At 41.2% G+C, this 26,338-nt stretch overlaps 1 protein-coding gene across 1 annotated transcript in view; it reads right to left on the minus strand.

Moving 5' to 3' along the window:
* Positions 1-6,318: 6,318 nt before the first annotated feature.
* Positions 6,319-26,338, minus strand: part of CD2AP (CD2 associated protein) — a 387,343-nt gene continuing 367,323 nt past the window's right edge. Inside the window, 1 exon segment of the mRNA XM_029596051.1 lies at positions 6,319-24,488. Within this exon segment, the coding sequence (XP_029451911.1) occupies positions 24,447-24,488 (42 nt within the window). The 3' untranslated portion in view covers positions 6,319-24,446.

Below are 26,338 nucleotides of genomic sequence, written 5' to 3' on the forward strand. Positions count from 1 at the left end.
CTACATTGCAACAGAAAAACAGGAATCATCTTCCATAAGATTTCATTTGCCAACATTGTACATTGAATTAGACCAATGTTTCTCAACCTTCTGTATGCTAGGCACCTACTTAGCCACCTTCCTTAATTTACATGGCCAGGTTGTGGTATTAATGAATATGGGGGGTAGGGGGCATCCCCCTCACAAATTAAAGAACTTAGGGGGAGGAGGGGAAAAGTACTCCCTTCACCTAGCCAGTCTTTAAAAAATAAAATAAAATAAAGTCCTCTCCTTCCATTCCTGTCCCTGCTAGACAACAGTAGTGTCCTTAGAAAAGAAGAAAAGTACCTCTCTCCCACTCAGCCATTGGCTTATTAAAACAAAAAAATATGAGAAATATCTTCCTTTTCCATGACAGCCCACACAACTACAATTAATCACTCTTACCCCTTGACCTTTTTTTTTTTTTTTTAATCAGTTGGGGCTGGTCACAAGCTGGTGTGAGACTGAGTTAGCATCTGCTCCACTCTCAGGCTTGTGGTGGCCCTTTGCCCTTCTGGCTTCTATATGGGAGCTGGGGCCAGATAGAATGCACTTAAACTCAGTTTTATACCAGCTCATTAACATTCAGCTGCAGCTGCTCCCATCCCCAAGATGGGACTTCAGTAGCCGTCCCATCTGAAAAAAAAAAAAAGTCCACAGAGCAGGGCAAAGTTGAAGGTAAGGAAAAGTCTCTTCTGGCTGTGGTGCAGGGTACAATACAGTGCAGTTGCAGGGTAGATCTCCTGCAATCACCACCACTCAGTGGACAGACAAATGCTGCAGAGGACCACTGCCAGTCCACAGACTGGTGGTTAAGAAACACTATTAGACTGTACTCTTTTAAAATTTTGGAATACCAATTACCGTATGAGTGATGATTCAGGACATTTTTTAAATTAATTTTATTTAAATTAAATTTATTAACTTTATTTAAAAATATTTACTATCTTCCCAGTCTCAAAGTGTTGTCCAAAGTGGTATACAACATATAAAATGCAATCATAAGACAATCAATTCCAAACATAAAACATCAATAAATAAAAAGTACCAGCAAAAATATTGAAACATAATAAACAAATATTCTCCACAAAAAAACTAGAGTATACTGTATCTGTAGGCCATTTAAAATTCTGAATAAAAGATGAGGCATTCTGTTTCTAATGATCAGAATCTACCAAGCAATTATGGGAAAATACAAGACTTGACCACCTTACAAAAGGTCAATTAATTAGTTTCCAACTGGACCTCTGTAGGATTTCATTAGGAAGGGCCCATGGATAAGAAGGATCTGGCTCTAAGCCTAGATTTTCTGTTTTAACTGCCAGAATAACCAACACTTCCAGGCTAGACTACAGGTAATGCTAGGGGCAATACCAAATCTTCTCCTTCAGATAATTGAGCTCTTTACCTTGTAACACCTAAAAAACTGAAGACAGTATCAAATTGTACCTGTGCCTTATTAGGAAGCCACAGAGGAGGGCAACAAACATACGGGATGGAATGGCTCTCCTATGATGATAGTCTAAGTAGGTGACAGCTCTTCAGCCAGGAAAAGATATGACAGAGGGAACATGATAGAAGTTTATAAAATCATAAAGAGAATGGGTAAATGAAGGATAGTAATTTAACCTTTCAAATAATGCTAGATCAAGGGGACACTCCATGAAAATAGCCACCAGATTTAAAACAAATCATAGAAAGTACTTTTTCCATTTAGTGCACAAGTAAGCTCTGGAATCTATCATCAAAGGATGTGGTCAAAATGATTACAGCAAGCTATTACTCTGGAAGTAACATGAAATAGATCTACCTTATGGGATCTGCCAGATATCTGTGACCTGGATTAGCCATTGTTGGAAACAGGATACTGGGTTTGATGGACCTTGGACTGACCAACATGGTATTTATGTTAGTGAAGAGTATGCAATAAAATTAGATAAAGCTTGTCTAGTCTGTCTTAGCACAGATTTTGCTGCAACATTTTGGATCACCCCTTTGATTTTAAAAGACTAAGATCCTTAGTTCACTAAAATAACCTTGTCATCAGTCCAACTGTCAACTAGACAAAGGTCCATGGAGGATGGACTGTCTTTCCTATATGTCTCTACAGCACTCATATACCTTATGGCACTGTGTAATAGTTTTCCAGACAGAGTTTCATGCACTTTCAAACATTCTTTTACTGTAGTTTTTTTTGGTTTTTTTTTTTTTTTAGTATTTATGTTGAAGCAGAGGGCAAAAGCAAAGCTTCAATGCTGTCTGTTGTTCTTGTCCCTGCACCACATTGTTAAGGGCTGGAAGCTACTTCTGTGGAATAATGTGTATTGCAACATATCAGAAAATATCCTAATTTACAAAACCTTTGTAATTAAGAGTGCAAGAGAACACCACACTAAAAACTGCTCTACAAACTTCAGAGGTTACTGAATTATCTTACTTTGAGAGGCCAACTAGCTCCCTTACAGTTTGAATTATAAATAAAAAAGCCACATATGAATCTACATTATTTAAGTTCTGCAGGCAGGGTAATATTAAATTAAAAAAAAAAATCCAAAATAGAAATGCTTCCAGAAAGTGGGGAGGTTTACATAGCATCAGATGAACGAGTTATGAAATATGACATTTTATCAATTGTTCACAGATTGAAATCACAAAGGACTAATCTCAGTCAAGCAATAGTAGAAGTGAAGGGAGAAGTAAAAACTGTATAGCTCAAAATTAAGTCATGAGAGAGCAAATGGACACTTCAGTTAACCAATCAAAATAAGAACCCTGGAAAAGATCACTATCCATTTCAGAATACCAGAATGATTTTGAAAAGTTGATTACATAGATTTTGCAAACCAGAAAGAGATAAAAATGAAGATGCTAAAAAGATATTAAGACAGATACAAATTTCCTATGGGAACAGAGGGCAACACAGAAATTAAAACTGTGCTCACAATAGTCTGGAAAAATAAAAGGACCACAAATATTGCCCCTAAAGCATGCTTTCACTCATTTCAGGACAAGCAAGACCTAATTAAATGAGGAGAGCAAGACAGGTTAAACACTTTTCTCACCATTTTTCTGAACTTTACACAAGTTTAATAGAAAACAAGTATAAGACCTTTGTAAAGACCAGTTTTATATAGAGGGAAAATCATATGTACTCCCCTCATGTAGCTTCTTGGTACAGTGGTGGAGTAGGCTAGTTAGAGCAGTGGGCTTTGAACCAGGGAGACCAGGGTTCAACTACTGCTCCTTGTGACCTTGGGCAAGTCACTTTATCCTCCATTGCCTCAGGTAAGAGTTTAGATTATGAGCCCTGTGGGGATGAGGAATAGCTACTAGGGATGTGAATCATTTTTTGATTTAAAAAAATCGTCAGATATTTTTTAAATCATCAAAAATCATTAGAGTCACGATACAATAGAAATTCCCCTGATTTATCGTGAAAAATTGTAAATCGGGGGAGGGCGGGAAAACCGGCACACCAAACAACCCTAAAACCCACCCCGACCCTTTAAAACAAATCCCCCACCCTCCCGAACCCCCCCCCCCAAATGTTTTAAATTACCTGGTGGTCCAGTGGGGGGGGGGGGGTGTCTCGGTGCGATCTCCCGCTCTCGGGCCATCGGCTGCGTTAATAAAAATGGTGCCGATGGCCCTTTGCCCTTACCATGTGACAGGGCAAAGCTAGTGCCAGCGCCATTTTGAATGCTGGCAATACGGCCCGAGGTCGCTCCCGGACTCCCGCTGGACTTTTGGCAAGTCTTATGGGGGTCAGGAGGCCCCCCCAAGCTGGCCAAAAGTCCCTGGGAGTCCAGCGGGGGTCCGGGAGCGATCTCCTGCACTCGGGCCATATTGCCAATATTCAAAATGGTGCCAGCGCTACCTTTGCCCTGTCACATGGTAAGGGCAAAGGACCATCGGTGCCATTTTTATTAACGCAGCCGATGGCCCGAGAGCGGGAGATCGCTCCCCGCGATCCTGCTGGACCACCAGGTAATTTTAAAACCTTTTTGGGGGGTTTGGGAGGTGTTTTGATTATCAGATCGGGCGCAGCCGATAATCAGAACTCAAATCGGGCTGGGCGATAAAAATTTTAAGATTTGGATCGGGACCGGAACCGATCAGATTCCGGTTCCGATTCACATCTCTAATAGCTACAGTACCTAAATGTAATCTGCTTTGAAGTGCTGAAAAGCTTATTATACAAATCAGATACATAAATTTTAAAATTCAAGTTTATTAGTTAAATAGTTAATCTGTTCTTAGCCCAGAAAATAGCAACATTTATCTGCTTACATACGGGCCGAACGCACTGTTAATCCTCCATTGGACGTGCGTTTGATGCGCTAGCGTTATCCCTTATTTAGTAAGGGGCCGAAAACGCACGTCCAAACCCCCCCCCCCCCCGAACCTAATCGCGCCCGCAACATGCTAATGCATGTTGATGGCCCTATTAGGTATTCCCGCGTGATTCAGAAAGTAAAATGTGCAGCCAAGCCGCACATTTTACTTTCAGAATTTCTTCGGGCACCAGGAAAGTGCACAAAAAGGCAGTAAAAACTGCTTTTCTGTGCACCCTCCGACTTAATATCATGGCGATATTAAGTCGGAGGTCCCGAAAGTTTAAAAAAGTAAAAAAAAAAAAAAAAAAAAAAATTGAAGTCGGCTCGCGGGTCGAAAACCGGACGCTCAATTTTGCCGGCGTCCAGTTTCCGAACTCATGGCTGTCAGCGGGCTCGACAACAGATGCCGGCAAAATTGAGTGTCAGCTGTCAAACCAGTTGACAGCCACCGCTCCGGTCCAAAAGGAGGTGCTAGGGACGCGCTAGTGTCCCTAGCGCCTCCTTTTGCCTGTTTTTACCGCCGGGCCTAATTAGCATACAGAATCATGTGCACAGGAGAGTGGGTGTTCGCCCGCTCTCCCGCGGACTTTACTGTATTGGCCCTATAGTTTTCTTTCAATTATTATATGCTTATACTGACTGAAACACAGCTCTCTGCTTTCACTTCTCTGTTCCACTGCCCTCTTCTGTCGAGATCCCCTCCACACATCTATTTGGCATTCTGCAAGAGATGGTGCTTCAGTTTTCCACCAAATATCTACTGCTGCTCACCTTTTCCCCCTTTATTAACAGTTTAGTCTTTTTAATTACCTTTTTTCTTGAGCATGAAAGTAAGCTAAATAATGATTCCTTCTGGCTGCACTTACTCTCTCTTTCAAGTATACTGTTAAAAAAAAAAAGTTTTTCTTATGTGCATCTCTTTATATTTGTGTTGGTGACAAAATTACTCCATGCCTCTGATAGGGTCTTCTGAGCCTGGATTCCTTCTACCATGTAGCCAAGAATGTAAAATGGCCCAGCCCATTTCAACCTCTCACATATTTGCTTGGCATTCACGGTAGCACAATAGCTGACCCAGTTAATTTCACTGGTCAGTGAGGCAGGTCAGGCAGACCTCAAGATACTATGTGATCTCTGCAGACCAAGCAGCACTACTCTGTCCTGGCATACAGTGCTTTCACTCTAATACTTACTGTTCTTGCTTGCTGTCACAAGTATTACTAAACTTAAGAAATCTTTCATTTTAGAAATTGTTCTTATATCATTTACTCAACAGGTCAGCAGTCTGAAGTTTGAATCCTTTTAATGGCATAAGTTTGTGAGGGAATTAGACAGTAACAGGTCTACGTAGACATCTTCCTGGACAACTTCTTAGAGCACTCCATTTTTTATAACAAAAAAAGAAAACAAGCAGAGGAGGGGTTCTAAACAGCCCCAAGCTGCCATGGCCATCCTCATAATTTTTAAATTTTACCTTCTGAGCCTACTACTGTTCCTGCTATAGTTATGCTTTGCATGCACCATGGAACGCCTGCATGGTCTTCTGATGAGGACCAGTACAAGATTTAAAATGGTAGGCATGGCCAAAGAGAAGCTTTCAAAACACACACCCCTCTATTGAAATATAATAAAAATACATATCTTAATTATATTAACCTTATTGTTGTGCTAATGTTGGTTATAAAAATAAACCCACTTGAGTATAGCTCCCCAAGTGTCAGTATTCATTGTTATTAATGGAATTTTATCATCTGATATACTTGAAAGTCTTCTGCAGTTCATATCTGGGTCACAAGTCCCAGGTTAGGAGCCAATGAATTAATAGAGCTGCACAATATATCTCATTACTGTCTTCTACAGCTTGTGATATCAGTTCTCACTACCATGAGAAGTAGGGATTCAAGTACATCCATTTTAAAAAAAGAAAATATAAAAGGGAGGAAAAAAGGCTGAGACAGTCTGAAAATGTAATATTTTTATTTGCAGGATTTCTGAAAGCATGCATTACTTTACAGCACCTGTAAATAAAATCAAATAAATGTTTTGCTGTATATAGATCCTCTTACAATTTTTGGAATGTTTTGCATACTAGTAAACCATTTTGTTGTTAGGGAGGAATAACTGACTCAAGGAAAAAGTTTTTTGTTTTTTTTTAGAGTGATAATTCTATTTTATGGCTAGAAACATAGCATTGGTTTTTAGAAGATAATTTGGTTAAAGTCATTGCACTTGGTGGTTTTATTGCTACAGCAAAACAAGGCCATTACACATTTGATTGTCTTGCTCTTAGTTGGTTTTACATGCTCATGGAAATGTTTACAGAACCACTTGCCAAGCATATTTTCCCCATAATTTGTAACGTGAAGAGCTTCTAAACCAGAACTTCTTCACTTACTTGGTCCATTTGTCTTTGCATGTGTATAATCTCCTTGGAAGAACAATTTTCAAAGTCTTTTATTTATTATTTTATTTAACAGCTTTTAATATACCCAGTGTTCGTGCAAGCACATCACACCGGTTTACAATAAACTTGAGAAAGGAGGAAATTACAAAAAACAGGGAGTGGGGATGGAGCAGGAGCGAAAAAAAGGGGGGGGGGGAGAGAGAGGGAGGAAGGTAAGGAGGAAAGAGAGCAGCTGAGAAGGTAAAAGGAACGTAGCAGTCTACCTGGGTAGACTGGTTCTTTGAAAATTGCCCTTATTCAATCAGGCTAAAAGTACATGTGGGATTCCATAATATGATTACTTTTAGCTGGATTGAGAGGAGGCATTTCCTGGGGCATGTTTTAGGTTGGATTGGCATACAAGAAGCATAGATTGTATTTTCAAAATTTATTCACGTTATTTTTCATAGAAATTGTACCTACACAAAAAGCAGGTGCAAAAGTCTGCGGGTACTTTGTATACATGACAGTTTTCAAAAGGAAAAGCACACATTTTCCCTTTGAAAATTAGGTTTACAGTCCACAGGTACTGTGCATCTCAGCAGATGAATATAAAATTGCCTCAAAAGAGGTAACAATTCAAAAGTACAGTATGGTGATTGGAGTACTATTGATGTAAAGTAACCACAAAATCAATATTCGACTCAAATATTCATTTACAATGTATCAAGCCAACTGATAACTTCACATTAGCTTATTGGTAAAAATATAACCTGTATAATATAATATTTCTGGTTTAGGATTTTATGAAAAAGGTTTTATATAGCCACTGCAATTAAATAGTTTATTACTGATGAACAACTGCAGTTGATGCTTTAAGATAGTCATTTATATGCATTAATACCACTGGGGAAAAAAAACTTCAGTAAAGCAAGTTTACTTATAGTAAACACTGTTTTCTGTAGATAGCAGAATGAATTAGCCATCACATGTGGGTAACATCTGGCAGCACTGAACGGACTTCTCTCCAGCCTCTTAGAACTTTTAGCCCTACTGAGCATGTGCAGAAGTTCCTGCACAGATGTTACCTTGTGACCCTTCTCAGTCAGTATCAGAGCTGAATATCTAGCTATATAGTTGACTCTACAGGGAGGTGGGCAGGTATTCCCTGACTAATTCAACCTGCTATCTATGGAAAACACTGCTTAAGATAAGTGAACTTGTTTTCCGTCGATAAGCAGGCTGAAGTAGCCATTACATGTGGGAAGCCCTGAGCTGAGGGTTGCAGCAGAGGATTACTTAGTAAGCAACCCGAACTCCACCATGGAGAGTGGCCTACAGCATAAACAGATTATGTAAAACTGCTTGTCTGAATCTACTGTCAGTCTTTGAAATGTTATCAAGAATTAAAGGGACATGAATGTGTGGACTGATGATCACATCAGAGCTTTGAGCTACAGAAAAAATCATAGCTCATACCTGATGGGTTTTGGATCCATAACCTGAAATCATGCCAGGTTGTAGCAGTGATGGATACAATCAGCTAACCAACTGGATAAAGTTCACTTAGCAATCAGCACTCCAAGGCAGTTAGGGTTGTATGAGACAGAGTTGGTTGATCTTACGATGAAGCAGAGTACATTTCATTATATGCCAAGGCCTGCTTGCAGTCCAGAATATGGAGAGCTCTCTCACTCTTATGCACAAGAGGCCTTGGGAAGTAGGTAAGTAGTACTATAGTTTGATATGGAAATCTGAAACTACTTCTGGTAGAAACTTTGGGCGAGCTTAGAGGACCAACCTTTCCGTGATAAAATTGCAGATACAGAGGGTAGTGGACGAGAGCCTAGAGTTTGATAAATCATCTTGCCAAAATGACAAGGAAAAGTAACTTCCAAGTCAAGATCAAAGAACTGGATTCTAGTGGTTCCAAAGGAGGCTTCATCATTTGAGAGAGGATACTTCTTTGAGTGTTTGAGGTGCCAGAGTCCTTTCAAAAAATGAGATATGAGCAGATGATTGGAGATTGGTTTATTTTATTTCCAGACTTTTTTTATACCGCACATACAGAAAAAACTGATCAGAGCAGTTTACAACATAATAAATGCAAAAAAATCAAAACAATTTAAAATCACATGGGTCAGTACCAAAGGGCATAAAAACTGAACAAAGCAACCAGATCTATTCCAATCCTGGAAAAAGACATGCCTTAATTTTTTTTCTAAATGACAAGTAATTAGTTTCCAATCTAATTTCCAGTGGTGCTGAATTCTAAAGCACAGGCCCACTCAGAAAATATCCTATTTTGAAACATCACTTCCTTGATCTCTTTAACCCCAGGCACTACAAACAGACAGCCATTTGCAGATCATAAATTAATGCATGGGAGCATACCTCTGCACTTTTTCCAATGAAGTGTGAGATGCAGAGATGGTATTCTGATGTACTCTGAGGAAATGGTGAGACCCAAGTTAGAGAGGTGAAGCAAGTATTGTAAGAGTTGTGGAGACTTATGTGAAAAAGGAGCAGAATCATGTTGTCGGTACTGGATAGAGAATCTTTTCAATTTGAAGGCATAGTTTCTTCTGGTGGAAGGCTTCCTAGAGGAAGCTAATGTGTCTTCGTTTGCCGATGGTAACTGAAAATTTGCAGACACTATGCATTTAACATCCAACTGGCAAGGTTGAGGGCTAACAGATTGCGATGAAAGACATCTCATACATGTTGACCCAAGAGGTATGGGAGGACTGCTGGAAAGCTTGATGAGATATGATTACCAAATATGTCTGGGCCATAAGTGGTGCTATAAGGATTAGGTGGGTGTGGTCCTTAAGGGGTTTTTTTTGCACTGTATTAGCAATGAGAGATATCAGCAGAAATGCATACATGAGCTTAGTAGAATTGAGCAGAATTGATTTAGCTATGCGCTTTGCCAAGACGCAAACAGGTCCATTGTCAATAGACCCCAGAAGTCGAACAGTGTTTGCTACTGATTGATGCAGAGACCACTCGTGAGGTTGAAAATCTCTGCTCAGGCGATCTGCAGAAGTATTGGATATGTCTGATAAGAAAGTGGCCTGAACAGTCACCCGATGCCTTTCTGCCCAATTCCATATCATCAGTGCTTCTTGGTAGAGAGGCCACAATCCTGTTCTCCCCTGATTTCCTGCTGTATTAGGATGCTCTTACCCCGGAGAAGATGCATGAAGGTGGTGAGAGCATACCATATAGCTTAACTCCAAGAGATTGATTTGAAAGGTTTCCTGAGGAGACCAAACTCCTTAGGTGTACAATGATCCCATATGGGAGGAATTGTGTAAGTTGATCCCACTGAAATCTCAGATCCCACTATAGATGACAGATGTGAAGGTAGGTTACATGGATAGCTGCCGCTATATATCCTAAGAGTATAAGGAGCTACCTAGCTGTGGTAGTCAGACTGGACTGCTGTTTCTGGATGAGTGAGAACACTGAGGTCATTTGATTGTTGGGTGGGAATGCTCTCTGTGATGAGTCTATGCAGGCCCCTATGAACTGGAGGGTGCTGTGTGGGCTAGAGGTTGGACTTTTTGAAACTGATGATAAATCCTAAGTTCTGTAGAAGATGAATCATCATGTCCAGGGAGTACAGAACTGTTTCTTGTAACTGTGCTGTAAGCAGCCAATTGCTGAGGTACAGGAAGACTTGTATTCCCTGATGATCCAAGTGTGCTACCTCTACCATGAGGCATTTTGTGAAGGCTCTGGGAGCAGAAGATAGGCTGAAGGGAAGGACTTTGCTCTGGTAGTGGGAAGAATCCACTTTGAATCAGAGATAACTTCAATGGGAAGGACAAATTGGGATGCATGTATAGGCATCCTTAAGATTCTAGGCACACATCCATTCGTCTTATAGAATAAATGGGAGAATTGTGCAGAGGGAGTTCATTTTGATTTTCTCTTGGAGGAGTGCTTGTTCAGAAGCCTCAAGTCAAAGATTGGTTGCAATCCCCCTGAATTCTTGGGAATGAGAAATATGATGCAGGGGATCAATTTCACAGTCTGTTGCTTAAGAAGTGATTGTACTTCCAGATGGATCTGTAGGAGATGAAATGGATCTGGATGGGGGAGGCAAATAGTATGGAAGGGATGGGGACCAGGAGAACTGCAATCAGTATCATAAGAACAAAAGAATTGCAACACTGGATCAGACCGAGGGTCCACCAAACCCAGTATCCTGATTCCAACAGTGGCTAACCCAGATCACAAGTACCTGGCAAGATCACAAATAGTAGATAGAGCCCATGCTGCTATCACCAAGGGATAAGTAGTAGATTTCCCCAAGTCTAGCTGGTTAATAACAGTTTATGGACTTCTCCTCCAGGAACTTGTCCAAAACCAGTTAAACTCAGTTATACTAACTGCATTTATCATATCCTCTGGCAATGAATTTCAGAAATTGATTATGCAGTGAGTGAAAAAGAATTTTCTCCAAATTGTTTTAAATGTACTACTTTCTAAGTTCATGGAGCATCCTCTAGTCTATCTCTTGAAAGCACAAATAACCAATCCACATTTACCCATTCTATTTTACTCATGATTTTATAGGCCTCCACAATCTCAAAAGGTAAGCTCTTAAGAAATGTATCCTTCCTCCCTAGGCCCTCCCAATACCTTTTCGGTAGAGCAAGGATTCTTTGTCTCTTTTCTCAATCATAGCACAGAGAGCTCCTTTCTGATTTCTTTGCCAGTCAGGCACTCCTTCCTTGGGATCTTCCCTTGGCAAGCAGCTTCTCTTGATATTCCCAAAGGACAAGCCTCTTCCATCTGTTTTTGAACTGATTCTCTCTTCTGTGGACCTTCAGACTCAACTTATTTGAAAACTTGCCTAGAACCATGGATCGAGAGGGCTAAAATTCCTAAAATAAATTTTAACTTCTAGATCCACTACTCCTACTCTTCACTGGAGTCCCAGGACTTCACTCCACCTGGACTCATTTTTTCCCCTTTCACAGAGTACCCCTTTGTCCAAATGAGAGCTTACTCCACAAAGAAACCCACTCACACTCTGCTGTGTGCTAAAGCTAACTATCCAACTCTCTCCATGTGTCACATAGGTAAGGAAGTTTTGTTAACTCAGACCCCTCCCCCAATGGAGAGTGGTACACTAACTCACCTCACTAGACATCACATAGAGAGGCAGGATCTAGTGAGACCTCTGAGTCACTGTTAGCATAGCAGGCTAGTTGAAGCCACTGCTGCCATAAAGGTAAAGAGTGACACACTGCTGGTAAGGGGCAGATTTTGGTACCCCCTTATATATTCAATGTCATTGTTTTAGATCTGTTGTACTGCTGTTTCTCCATCAGCAACTCCATATTGCACAATCTTGAAGAACCAAGATATCTAGGTTATTTTATGTCATTTTTCCAGAAAATAATGAATTCCTTTCCCTATTAAAATGGAAAGGAGGGGGGGGGCGCTGTTCGCCGCATTCAGAGATGGATGCCTGAACCTGGAGCTCCGCACCGCCAAAGACCAATCTTAAAATATCATCCCACAAAAACTTCACCCGATCTGGAGAATCACAGCAAGCCCTGAGGCAGCGTGCTGGGGGAGAGAAAATCGCCCACAAAGAACTTGAATCGCGGTGAAAAGGTAACCTTAGACAGCAGAGACGAACGAGACTGCTGGCTGCTGCGCCTGCCATTTTGATGAGGGCAGATTTGGGCGGGCGACGGAGTACAAGAATACAACCCGGCGCAAATTAAAAAGTAAAAACAACAAAACAAAAAAAACCCCAAAAAAAAACAAACTAAGGACTCAGATCAGCGTCGGTGGCTGGGGGAACGAGCGCAGCGGGAAGTTTAAGAGGCCAGGTGCCGGGAGAGCGCGTTGCACCCATCCCCCCTCCCCGGATCAGCAGCGGACCAGCAGCTGGAGCCAAGTTAACTTAGCCCGCAAAAGAAATAGGATCGAGGCAAGCGGATTTTGCAGGGCTGCAGAGAGGGTTTCGGCTGAGCGTCTTCCCGACCGCCATTTTGATGACCACGAGTGCTGCGGGAAATAGATTGATTAGGCGCAAAGCAGAGTGAATAAAAAGTAAAAACCTTAGCGCTGCAGACAGCTTGAAGATCTAGGCGTCTCAGGGGAGGTGCTCGCCGCGTGAAGGGGCGGCAGCTGGTGACTAGGACCTTGGCCCTACAGATCCCTGCAGCCCACGTTGTGCCACGAGATCCCGTCGAGCTTACATTTTGAATTGTCACCCGGTTTGAACAGGGTGAGTGCGGCTGCTGCCCCCTTGTTCTTACGCCTGCCGTTTTGGCTGCAAAGCCTCAGCTTCCTCTCCTGTCTCCGGTCAACCTGGATAGCCAGTTTTTGAGACGCTGCAGATGATTACATTTGCCTCAAATCTGATGATTCTTTAAGAGGCGTCCCGCGGGGGGGGGATGCTGATGGCTGCGGAGGAGACACTGCATCGGGTGGACTGATTATGTCGCCTTCGCAAGTTGAGCCTTCCACTCCTCTCACTGGACTCACGGACATTTCATTTTCAAGCAACTTCCAGTAAATTTCTTCTGAAAGACGTTTCTACCACACATTGTTAGACGACTACCAACTCTCTTTAAAATCAGCCTCTAATTGTTAACCGGCGTAATGGCGGCACGTAGGAAAGCTGCAGATTTAAAACAATTTGCATTTAGCAAACTAACGGAAGAGCCAGTGATCGAACAGCTGATAATGCCGACCAACGCACAAGGGCTTGGCGAGGAGGAGGAAGAGGCAGTGGGGGGGAGTTCGAAGGCCATGGAGAGCGCACCGGCAGACACCTGCCCAGCCTTCCCCACACGAGATGAGATGCGAGGCTGGTTTATTGAATTAAGAACGGAAATGCGAAATCATAAAGCAGAACTTTTAGCTTGCATGGAAAATATGAAAGAAGACATTGCCTCGCTGGGTGTGCGAGTGGACGAGTTGGATGGAAGGGCGGATGGCCAGAGCATACAGATGGAAGCTATGTCCACACAAGCAAAACAATTTACTACGGAACTTGCAGAGCTGGGCGATAAAGTAGAAGACCTGGAGAACCGATCCCGGAGGTCCAACATTCGCATCAGAGGAGTACCGGAGGAAGAGCGATATGCGGATAGTATGCAGACGGCGATCACCATTTGCCAAGATCTTTGGACTAGTTATGGACCTTCAGCAGAAGAGTCTGGAGGTGCTCCGAAGGTGGATTTGGAACGGGCGCATCGAGCGCTGGGGCCCAAACGAAACAATCAGCCCAGGGACATTATCATTAAGTTTCTTCATTACCAGCAAAAAGAGCAGATTGTGAAAATGGCACGTGCCCACCCGCAATGGAAGTGGAATAATCAGGACATAACCATCTATAATGATCTGGCGCCTGCTACATTACAAAAGAGGTTCTTACTATGAGAGGCGACGTCAGTCCTTCGTCGAGACGAAATTCGCTATAGATGGGCTTTTCCTTCTGCGCTGATTTTCCAACATCAAGGCATCTCGTACAGGGTTAAAACCTTAGCAGAGGCTGCCGAGTGCTTCACTCAAGCTGGTATCCGCTTTGAATTCGCTCCTACTTCTCGTCCCGAGGCTCCGATGCCCTCCGACGTAGATCAGCGTTGGCGACGACAGGGTCCAGGACGTGGTCGACTGCGTAGACAAGCAGCGGGTCACAGGAATCCTATTCCCGAGAAGGGCTGAAGGAACTAGTCTCGGTTATATCCATGGACTGCAATGCAGAGGAGCCTATATTAGCTTTAAGGACTTCACCTCTCGTTTACAGTTCAAAAGTTTTCCCATATTGTGAGGTTCAGTGCTGATGACTACGGTTATTTTCATAGTGCATTAGTAGAAATGTTACAGAATGGAAAATGTTGCGTTCACTTTTAGCATGTTTGGGTCTGGTGGGGGGGGGGGGGGAATGGAGTTGACTACAGTCAGCGGTGTGCCTCAAGGGCCCCCCCCAGGGGTTAGATTCGCCGAGAATGGTGAGCGAATCCTTTTTGGTACAGGAGACGGAGGTGGGGGAGCTCCAAAAACTGTCCAATCTCTCTGTATTTGACGGACTATGTTCATGCTCTGTACAACCAAGTGATATGTTGATGTATTCTCTCTACCCAGAAAACACCCCAGGTACAATTGATTTTTTAAAAGACGTCCCACAAGCACCTACAGCGATGATTGTCCTTTTGCTGGATAATGGTTAGATTAATTTCACTTAATGTTAAAGGCCTAAACACCCCCAGAAAGCGTTTTCTCCTTCGCAGCGAGTTACTACATCATAAAGCAGACGTAGCATTCATTCAAGAAACTCATTTGAAGCATAAACATGAGCGGTTGCTGCAGTGTAGAGAGTTCCCACATTTATTTTTAGCAGCAAGAGGACCAGATGCTAAATATACAGGAACAGGCATCTTAATTTCAAAACATTTGGTATTTGAACACCTGTCACATACTGCTGACCCGCAAGGGAGATATCTTATTTTAAACATTCAAATTGGCTCACAGAAAATTACACTAGTCTCGGTCTATGCTCCTAACAGAGATGCTGGGCCCTTCTGGAAGGACCTCCACAGAGCCTTGGCGGAGCATGCAGCCGGCCCAATCATACTGGGGGGCGACCTTAATGTTTCACTTCGACCTGATCTTGACTCCTCTACATCACACTCTCAATCATTGGGGTCTAGTAGAAAGGCCTTGCACAATTTTAGCTCAGACTGGAATCTAGTAGATATTTGGCGGAGTCGATATCCCAGGTCTCGATCATACACTTTCTATTCGGCTCCTCACGAAAGTTATTCCCGCATAGACTATTTTCTGATTGATAAGCTACTGGGGAATCAGGTTGGAAGCTCAGAGATAGAAGCCATCACTTGGTCCGATCACGCCCCCATCACGTTGGAGGTGGACCTTCCGGATGTAGATTCGGGTAATCTGTTTTGGATGCTTAATGAATCCCTACTACAGGATAAAGTTTTTACGCAGCGGTTGAATGAACAGATGCAGGAATACTTTACGTTGAATTCTGGGGGGGAGGTGTCACCTATTACTGTATGGGAATGCTCCAAGGCGGTGGCAAGAGGGATTCTGGTCGCTAGGGCCACTGCATGCAAACGCCAAGAACAGGGGGCCCGTCTAGACTTGCTCAACAAAATTTCAGCTCTCTCTCAGGTCCACATGCAAACGCACTCCAAGCACTGCTACCAGAAGATACTGGCTCTTAAAGACGAGTTAGCTCAGCTAGATAATAAGCGGATACTTTACGACAAAAATACTATGAAGGTGGAAACAAGGCAGGCCGCTATTTAGCTTGTCAACTTCGGGCGCGGACCACTCAAACTAATATTTCCAAAATCAAAAATTCCGCTGGAGAAGTCCTTAATGCCTCAGCGGAGATACGTACTACTTTTACTGAGTTCTTTCAGAGCCTGTATCAATCTGAGGATTCCATTCAGCTAGCTGATATAAATGCCTATTTGCAAGGCTTGGATCTGCCAAGCTTGACATTGGAGCAACGTCAGAGCCTGGACGCGCCTATTCAGCCTCTCGAAGTTGAGGCGGTGATTAAATCCCTGAAACCGGGAAAATCGCCTGGTTTAGATGGGCTTTCTGGAGTATACTATAAAAAATGTGCATCCTCGGTGGTAGAACCCTTAGCCCAGTATTTTAATAACCTCCGGGAGGGAAAAGGGGTAGGTCCCCATAACAATACCGCTGGCATTACTGTCATTCCGAAACCTGGGCGAGACCCGGCACAATGTGGCTCGTATCGGCCCATATCATTAATTAACGTGGACCTAAAAATTTTGGCACGTGTCCTGGCTCAGCGGCTCAATAGGTTTCTCGGGCAGTTAGTGCACACCGATCAAGTAGGATTTATCCCGCAGCGCATGGCAGCAGACAATATCAGAAAAGTCATTGATCTCATATGGTGGGCCAGGAACACTCAAACTCCTGCGGTACTCTTGTCCCTAGATGCTGAAAAAGCCTTCGACTTGGTGCACTGGCCCTTCCTTTTTTCAACTTTACAACATATGGCCTTTGGGCCTTTCTTTTTGCAATGGATACAGCAGTTGTACGATAACCCCGCGGCCCGGGTTAAAGTGAATGGTGGCTACGGTACCGCCTTTCCTATCAGACGGGGCACCAGACAGGGGTGCCCACTTTCCCCTCTGCTATTTGCCTTGTACCTGGAACCCTTAGTCACCCGAATCCAAAAAGCTAGGGACATACACGGCGTTCGATTGGGGCCTACAGAATACAAGGCTTCCTTATTCGCCGACGATATCCTTTTAACATTAACGAGCCCCATAGTGTCCCTGGAGGGGGTTACCTGTGAACTGCGGCAATTTGGCAACGTAGCGGGCCTCAAAGTGAATTTTTCAAAATCTGAACTACTTAATGTGACCTTGAGTCCCGTAGACATGCAAACTATACGCAGTAAATTCCCGTATAAATGGGCAAAATCTCATATTAAGTATCTGGGGGTGTATTTATCTGCTAGGCTCACAGATCTGTTCCATTTAAATTATATGCCGCTCTTAGACAACTTGACAACGGATATGAGCCGATGGAATAGGCGTACATTTTCCTGGTTGGGCAGAATAGCGATCACTAAAATGACAGTTTTGCCCAAATTTCTATATTTGTTTTCTGTCCTACCAGTGGAGATCTCTGCACTGCTGATCCGCCGCTGGCAAAAAAGGGTATTTGATTTTATTTGGCGCCGACGCCCACCCCGAATAGCGCGTCAAGTTTTATATAGTCCCAAATCACAGGGGGGCCTGGGCGTACCTGACCTTTTGAAGTACTATAGAGCGGCTCAATTACGGGCAGTTTTGGATATACACCGTACACTGGAAATTAAACAATGGGTGACAATTGAACAAGCTCTGTTAGGTCCTATGGCTTTGAGGGCCATATTTTGGCAACCTAGAAGCTCCTGGCGGACTGTTAAGGACATAACGTGGCCCCTACAGGTGACCCTGACTATTTGGAAGCAGAATAGGCGGCAAGTAGTTGGGGACTATAAATATTTTTATCAAACTTCTCTTCTCTATAATAGATGCATTTCACAGGTGGCAGCTTGGAGGGCAGCGGGTCTCACCACAATTGGTCACTTGATGTCTCAAGGGTCGCTTTTATCCATGCAGGGTCTAATGGACATTTCACCTTTTCGTTCAAGGGATTTTCTGGCGTATGCTCAAGTAGTTCATTTCATTCAGTCTCTTCACCGTGCTAACGAGTTAAGACCCAGTCGCTCGCTGTTTGAGTCACTGGTGCAAAATAGTGACCGACTGAAAGGTCCTATCTCTAAATTATATCATGCACTTTCTCCCACGGGTCACGCAGTCAGCACATTTGAGAAGCAGTGGGCATTGGATCTGGGGGAGCAACTACAACCGCAGTTTTGGGAGGCCATATTATATTTTGCTAGGAAATGCTCCATCTCCGCAGGCTTGCGGGAAAATTGTTATAAAATGATATACAGATGGTACTTCACCCCAGATAGGATTAATAGGATATATCCGACTGCTTCGGATTCCTGCTGGCGTAAATGTGGAAGTAGAGGTACATATATCCATATATGGTGGACAAGTCCAAAAATTCAAGTTTTTTGGGACCTTTTATTTGACTGGCTGAGTGACTTATTTCAAGTGCCCCTACAGGCATCCGCCTTGATGGCCTTGCTGCATGTGTTCCCAGATGCCCTTCATAAAAACCAGCAGCGTTTCTGTTCTCATACCTTTATAGCTGCTCGCACACTGATAGCAGTTCGGTGGAAAACAGAACAGGTACCGAAGATATCGGAGATTATTGATAAATTACATTCATATTATCGTCTGGCTTCTTTAACAGCTGCTAAATATGGGAGAATGGCATCTTGTCGTGCTTCATGGAAACCATTTGTGGAATATATTTCTTGCATGTAATCAGTGATTAAGATTACGTGCTTAGCTGTTTTTGGTGAGTGGGGGTGGGAGTGGATTCAACTCCACATTTATATGGGGCTGGAGAGTATGTGGGTGAATGCATAAGAAGATATCATTTACCTTGAGGAATTTGGTAACAGAGCAAGGGGAGCTCCCCTGCCTAGGTGGGGAGTTGGGAGGGAGGGGGGAATTAGGGATGTATTGTCTCTGTTGTATTCATGTTGCTATTGTAATAACTTTATTATACTGAAAGTTAATAAAAGTATTAATTTCAAAAAAAATGGAAAGGAGGGGATTAGTTGATTGGATCAAAAACTAGGCCCTGGTTTAGGCTGAGCCTGCTGGCACTCCTGTTGTCTAGGTCTGGCAGGAAGCTGCTGTGTCAGAAGAGGTGGAAGCCAGGACTGCTGAAACAGCTGGTAAGGCCATCTGAGGAAACAGTCGCTTGTAAGGAAGTATGGATGCTGCCATACAGTGGGCTGTTCTGGTGCTATGGACAGCAACTATACTGCCATATTTTGGCTTTTTATTTGGGGGAGACAGAGTTTCTCCCTGAAAAGGTTGTTTCCCAAACATGGGAGGTCCACTAATTTCTCATGAACGTCCTTGCAGTTGGAACTTGTCCATAGCCATGCCAAACGCTGCACTCCAATAGAAGCTGCAGAGATACATGAAGCAGAATCAAAATTCATACATGAAAAGGAGGTGGAGCTGGATAGCTTCTTCCGCATCCCAGAAAGAATGAGGAAAGGTATTCTGATCGGAGAAAGGCAAGTACAGGTACAACTTCAACTTTTGAAGACAGTTGACATTTTGCACCATATAGTACTGGTAGATGGTGATGAGAGCAGAAAGGATAGCACTCTGGAATATCTTTTTGCTGAAATTATCCAGAAGTTTATGGTCTTTGCCTGGCTTGGAGTTTGAATGAATGTGTTCAAGTCATAAGGGTACATGAAATTTGCTTTTCCCATAATTTTCATCAAGACGTTCTGAACATTTATTTATTTATTTAAAGTTTTTTTATATACCGCCGCTCATCAGAGATATCTCGTCGGTGTACAGAGAACAGGTACATACGCCAGAGCGTTATACATTTAACATAGGTTAATATATGAATTCTTTGGTTTTGTTCTTATGGACATGAACACCTAGTGCTGCTCCTATCATTTTGAATAGGAGAGATCTTCCAGAGGGGCAAGTATGCTCTGGAGGAACTGGCAGATTGCATGGTATTCCAGTGAAATCCTCTTGCGAGTCTAGGGTTACAGGCTTACTTATCCAGGACTAATGACAAAGGTGGTGTCATGGGGGTAAGCCTCTTGCTGAGGTCCCAAAAGTGTGAACTGGTGCATTGCCTCCCACTGACCAGACTCCACTGCAACTGAGTGTGATGAAAAGTCCTTAATCTGGGGTTCTGATAATGGCACACATATAGGTGAATGAGACACTCATCTGTGAATTGCAGAAGCGAGAGTTGAAGAGAAAGACTGGTGTGTTCCATCTATCAATTTTGAGAGAGAGGTAAAGAACTCATTTACCCCACAATTTGATCAAGCGACTGTTGTGTTCTCTGGTCTGAGGTAGTTGAAAGTACATCCTCATCTGACACCAAAACAGGCTCTGGCATTATAGCAAGTGGTCTGTGTGAGGAGAGTGGAAGTACTGAACACACAGGATCCGCTGATTGCAGGCAACAACCTTCAGCTAGTAACCTAGGAGGTATTAGCTTTGAAGTAAGGGTGACCTCATACCTTCCCCTGTAGATCTCTGATGACTGGTATATTGCACTCTGCTTGGTGCAAGGAAGGTGAATGCCTGGATCTTCCAGAGGATCACGAACCCTCCAAAGTATGTTTTTCTGCTGTCCCCCAGGGGGTGGGGGCAGAAGTTGAAAGCTTGAGTCTGTGATCATCCAGGTACTTTTTGGAATGAAATACACATCAAGTACATCAAAGCCTACATCAGATGCAAAGATGCATCATGCTGGGAGTGCATTACATAATCAAAGGCCTGATTCATTGAAATCTATGTAGTGTCTTGTTGAGCAGACTCCTGGATGCACCGTGCATCAGGCACATCAATGCACTGTGCTTCAGGAACAACAATGCACTCTTCTGAAGCTTCAGTGCACCATTTTTCACATGCATCAAGAGATCATGCATCAGACAAAAAGCTTTGTGGCACCATGGGCCACCAACACCAAGGGAAGGGCGCTCTGATAGCGCTGGTGTCAATGCACCATGCTGCTTATGTTTGACACAGGATGGGTCAAACTCCAGGAAATGTCATTTTTGCTTCAAAGCAGAGGGGCCAGCTGAACTCAACCCCATAGCCTTGGCCTGAGCAGATTGAGGAGTTTGGAGAGCTGCTATTTAAGCCTTTTCCCAAGGAGGCAGACGACTGCAACTCCAGAGAGATCTATGCAGTTCCTCCATGTACAAAACCCTGTAGTACTGTGAGAGCAGGCTATACAGTCTTTTTTGTTCATGGTTGGGTCCCAGACAGCAATAGCACAATTGAGGAGGTTCACAGGGCCTGCACATGTTCAGTAGAGCTACAAGTTTGAACAGACAAGTTCTCGTGATGCTGCTGGATGACGTCATGCACATATAATGGCTAATTCAACTGCTTATTGATGGAAAAAAGTTATTATACTAAGAGTTTTCTTTGGAAGCAGTGGGCAGTGATATGGAGCTTAGTGAAATGAACTAAAATTTGTTAGTATTTACACAGCAAAATTGCTCATTGACATTTATCAAAATCAGGAGCAAAATCTTCCATTTTTATGCCTTAGATAATCTGGGTTTAGCCTGTTTAGGCTGCAGAAAAGAGGTCATTGTTTTATCTGAAGTAATGCATTTTAAATTCATCATTTCAGGTTTATAATTTTCACAGGTGTATGTTGCCTAATGATAAAACTGCGGCCATAATAGTAGGGAAAGGGAGTATCTATTTTAAGATGCTGCTCTTCTTACTATCTTCAGTATATATTGAAAATCTGAATAAACTTTGCCTGTCATTGACAATTAAGCAGAATATCTTATGTCCATCTGTGGCACAATCATGACACCTTGTGGCAAAGGGGTACAGGCAATGCATATAATCACCTACAGATTTTTTTGTTTACTTTCCCTTTCAAAAAGACAGTTTAGATTACAAGCACAGTTTATATGCATAAATGCAATAGATTTCTGGTAAAATCCAGAACTAGTGTTTAAAGCAAATTAACATTTTAAGCTTTATATACAATAAATCTGTGTGCTGTTTGAAAATAAACCTCATGCTAAGGTATCAGTTCATCTTTAAAGACTGGCTGAACTTGCTTTGTATTGGGGGAGACAGCAGATGATAAACTTTAGCATAAATGAACTGTAGTTTCACACCACAGAAAAGTATTTTTTTTTAAATTCTGTTTTATAAAGTTATTCTTTTTAGTTTTTTAAACATGGTGCTTGTATTTTACTTAATTAGAACTGCTACAACTGGAAATGAGCTGCTGTCATCACTACAGGAATTGTATGCCTTCAGTGACATTAAAAGTCAATTTTCCACTCTAAGTACTATATTAAAAGAAATGATTAACATTATAAACTCAGCTTTTTACGTGATTACAGCATCTGTTTAAAAAGTTCATGGCCAAACTCCAAGAAAAAATACCATTTGCTGGGATTTCACCTGCCAAAATAAGATACTCATTTGGTTCTATTAATTTTAACATTAAAATCTTCACTCAATTTTATTCATCCCTAAAATAATGTAAAATCCGTGAAAATTAAGTAAGAATCCAATATCAGGGTGCTGTTGAACTAATCCTTATCAGAACCCTGTGAAGGTATCACATTCATGCATACAAAGTATGAATATGAACAATGGCAGAGTAGACCTTCGAAATTAGATTTTAAAAAATAAAAGTTATAAACCTAATAAAAGGTTCAGACTTTTTATTCCATAACAGTGTAGAAATGTAACAATTTTGGGACAAATAGGAAATGACATGAAAGAATGAGATCAAGAGAGGAAGCAAGAGTAATAAAAGGCAAGCGAATCAATACTGCTACTTTAAAATGTTTTGTCAGAGAGTTTCTAAGCCTTGTTTGAATTCATCATTTGCTTTCTATACAGAATAATCTAGCTGTGGGCACGAGAGGAAAGTTTGGTCTGGATGTGGCTCAGTTAATGTCAGTCCCAACAAGAAAATATTAAAGTGCCTCTAACAGTATCAAATATGTCACAAGTACAACTATGCTAGAGACAGGAAGGAGAGATGAAAAATGAAAGAAAAATGTAACATACAAGGCTTTTTAGGTTAAAAAGCTAAATTAAGAACTGCACCATATTTTGCAGGAACATGTACTTCAGATTAACAAAAGAAAAAGGGTGATTTTTCCCAAATGCTAGAGTGTGGACTGCTGATTTAAAGGTACACCATACATATTTTAGTAGGAAAATGTTTTTTAAAATTTGTCAGAATTAGATTGGTAGCGGCTGATACAGTCACTATTGGCAAATACTCACTAGTGTTAAGTTTGCAATTATCCCTTAATAAAATACTGTTTTGGGGTAATAAAGGCTGTTACATTTGCTAGCTTTGTTTTACAGTAACTATAGAGAAGTCAATGGACTCTTGAAAATATGCACAGCTGATCCAAACCCTAGGGATATTTTCAGATTGAAAATAAAACGTAAACAAGGTCACTACACTGTGAGATATCAACTGTGAAATGCTAGTTTTATGATTTTATCATAGGACGATCATTAAAGGAAACAAGAGGGGAACTGACCACTGTGAAAAATAGTAGTAATTACATTTTTAAGACTTAAGAAACAAATCTAATCGCTGCTGCCAAGGATGTAATGGTGCTCCTCTGACTAAGTTAGATCTTCAGACAACTTGCCATTTCAAAATCAGATTCCTCATAGACGTTGCATACTTTCACTTTTGAATAAGGACTTGAAAATGTTTAATTTAAGTGCAACACCTTAATACACTATACAGCCTGATTCAAAAGATGTGAACGGACAAATGGAATTTTAAATTGACTATCAGATAGGCAAATCCAGTCTTCTCTAGTATATGAAATACCAACATGTTTGATTCAGACCCAAATGTATAATATAAATCCTTTCTAGTAATTCTATAGTGCAAGTGACATTATCTTATTAAAAGAAACCATTTTAATTTTATCATTAATTATAGTTATTCTGCATAGGCGATTTATCTGCTTTACAGCATAATCTGATTCCTATTTTAAAATCACCTGAAAAATAAACATTAATACTTGGACTGCAGACATATAGGCATAACAATTTATAACCCTGGGAAAGAACAGCAAAAAAATAAAAAATATACAAATATCATATATTCCCCTTTCCATGAAAGGAAAAGTAGCAACCTCAATTAATCTAAAGTTATTTTGTCCCCCTTAATAGACTATGTTACAGGTTATTCAAAGGTGTATTCACCCTATTCACTGGATAGACTTCTTTAAAAATTACATTATAAGTATGCAATAAAAATCTATTAAGAATTCCCTCCTTTTTACAGATTCAGTAGTATTTTCAAGCAAACCTGAAAACAAAGGTCTGCAATTCCAGCACAGTAAGAATTAAGGCCTCTTTTTCATTGGCAAAAAAAGTCACCGTATCACTATTATATTCATGTAATATTTTTTCTAAGCACATGGAAAACAGCATTGATTATTCTGAAGTAATTCATCTTCAACATGTAGGCTCTGAGTTTCTGATAAATCATGGAAATTAGCCATCTCATGTCGATTGAACTGTCTTCTTCAGTTTTTCAATTTCACTCTACAACAGAGAAACAGCTTGTAAATACAATAAACTGGCAGTTTTAGTAAAATCACCTAGAAACAGTTAAGTACAGAAATGATGCAGCAACATAGCCTCCAAACTGTAGCACCCAATTTAGATATCTAGTCACGTTGTACCTACACATTTTGGAAGTTGCACAGATGGTCAGTGATAGATTTTTTAAAGCACCATTGCAAGGAGTATTCTTGAGAAAGCAGTCTCTCTCTGCAGGAAGCAACCTTCTACTTATCATGCTTCCATTTAAGTTTGCCATTTTATTACAGATTCAAAGTCGCTGCAGCTTGAGAAATGTGAAACACACCAAGCCCCTTTTTTCTTCTCCCAGATTCACATCAGTCTTAAATTATTTTCTAAATGCTTATGCAATCAACAACATTCTAAGAATTTCTACTGAAGATGAATAATGTTTTTCCAAGATCTATTTACTGGAAGAGAAAGTCTAAAGTTAAGGCTACTTCATAGTGAAAAAGGCATTTTGCTGCATTTGGTGGAACTTGCTCAACACATGTTCATGAGTACTATAGTGTACTAAATTTTTTCTTTTTAAACTTTACATAAAGGCCTGATTTTCAAAACTATTTACATGCTTAAACGTGGGTTTTACATGTGTAAAGGCACTTTACCCATGTAAGTAGGCTTTTGAAAATTACTACACTGAATTGCCAATAGATTTTATCTTCAAGTGCACTTAACAGGTAAATAAATTTTGAAAATTGCCAAGATAGCATGCTACATTCACATGCATAACCCCCTTGAAAATTCACCTATATGGAATTCAAACAATATGAGTTATGTTAATCCCTCACTTGTGTCCTATGTTGCCCAGTTTTACTGAACTCTTAGTTTTGTGCTGTTATCCTTTAGTATGACAGCATGACTGAAGAACAGAAGTATATTCTCCTGGGAAATTAAAGCATCTCTATAGTGAGCTTGCTCTGAATGGCTCTGGAGCAGAAGTCCTGACATGGCTACAGAATTGAGGTATGACAACAAACACTGCTAATGCACAACTGATGTGGACCAAATGTTTTTGACTTTGTGCTGAGTTACATTTGTTCAAATATTCTGCTGCTCACAGTTTCTCTGCCCCTAAAATTATAGCAATGCTATCTGCAAAAAAGCTATCATACTTGTCAAAAGCAGAGGCAATTTCAGGTTGATTTATAACTTATAATTTATATTTCATCTATTTACAGTAACTGAACAAGTTGGATCAAAATATATACTATATCTAGCCAAACTATAGGCAATAGTTTAACAAGGGAACTTAATACATCAGTGACTAGCTTTCAAGAGCTATTCCTCCTATCTCCAGTCAATGCATAATGTGCTATGGATGACTTGAAGAGGGTATAGCTCACAAAAGCTAGTTACATGTATTTAGTCCAATAAAAAGGTATCACTTAAAACTTATTGACCTTTATTTCTAAATATCCAAGTGGACTAATACAGAATGCTACTATATTCTGAGTCACCCAAAAGCTATGGAAACAGCACAGCCACAGCTACAGGCATCAGAAAAAGTCAGCACTGCTGGTGCCTTGGAGTTTACCCCTGGCTAAGAGCCTTGCAAAATAAAAATCGTAAGTCCTCTTTAATAGCAATGGAATATATGTTAGAAATTCTCATTGATAACTATTAAAGTGCTAATAATACCAGTATAAAACAAGCAGAAGATTTGGTATTAAAAAGCACAAATATATAGTACCATTAAAGTGCTAACAATACCAGTATAAAACAAGCAGAAGATTTGGTATTAAAAAACACAAATATATAGCACTATTAAAGTGCTAACAATACCAGTATAAAACAAGCAGAAGATTTGG

Source organism: Rhinatrema bivittatum, chromosome 3, assembly GCF_901001135.1.
Source record: "Rhinatrema bivittatum chromosome 3, aRhiBiv1.1, whole genome shotgun sequence".
NCBI classification, from domain to species: Eukaryota; Metazoa; Chordata; class Amphibia; order Gymnophiona; family Rhinatrematidae; genus Rhinatrema; species Rhinatrema bivittatum.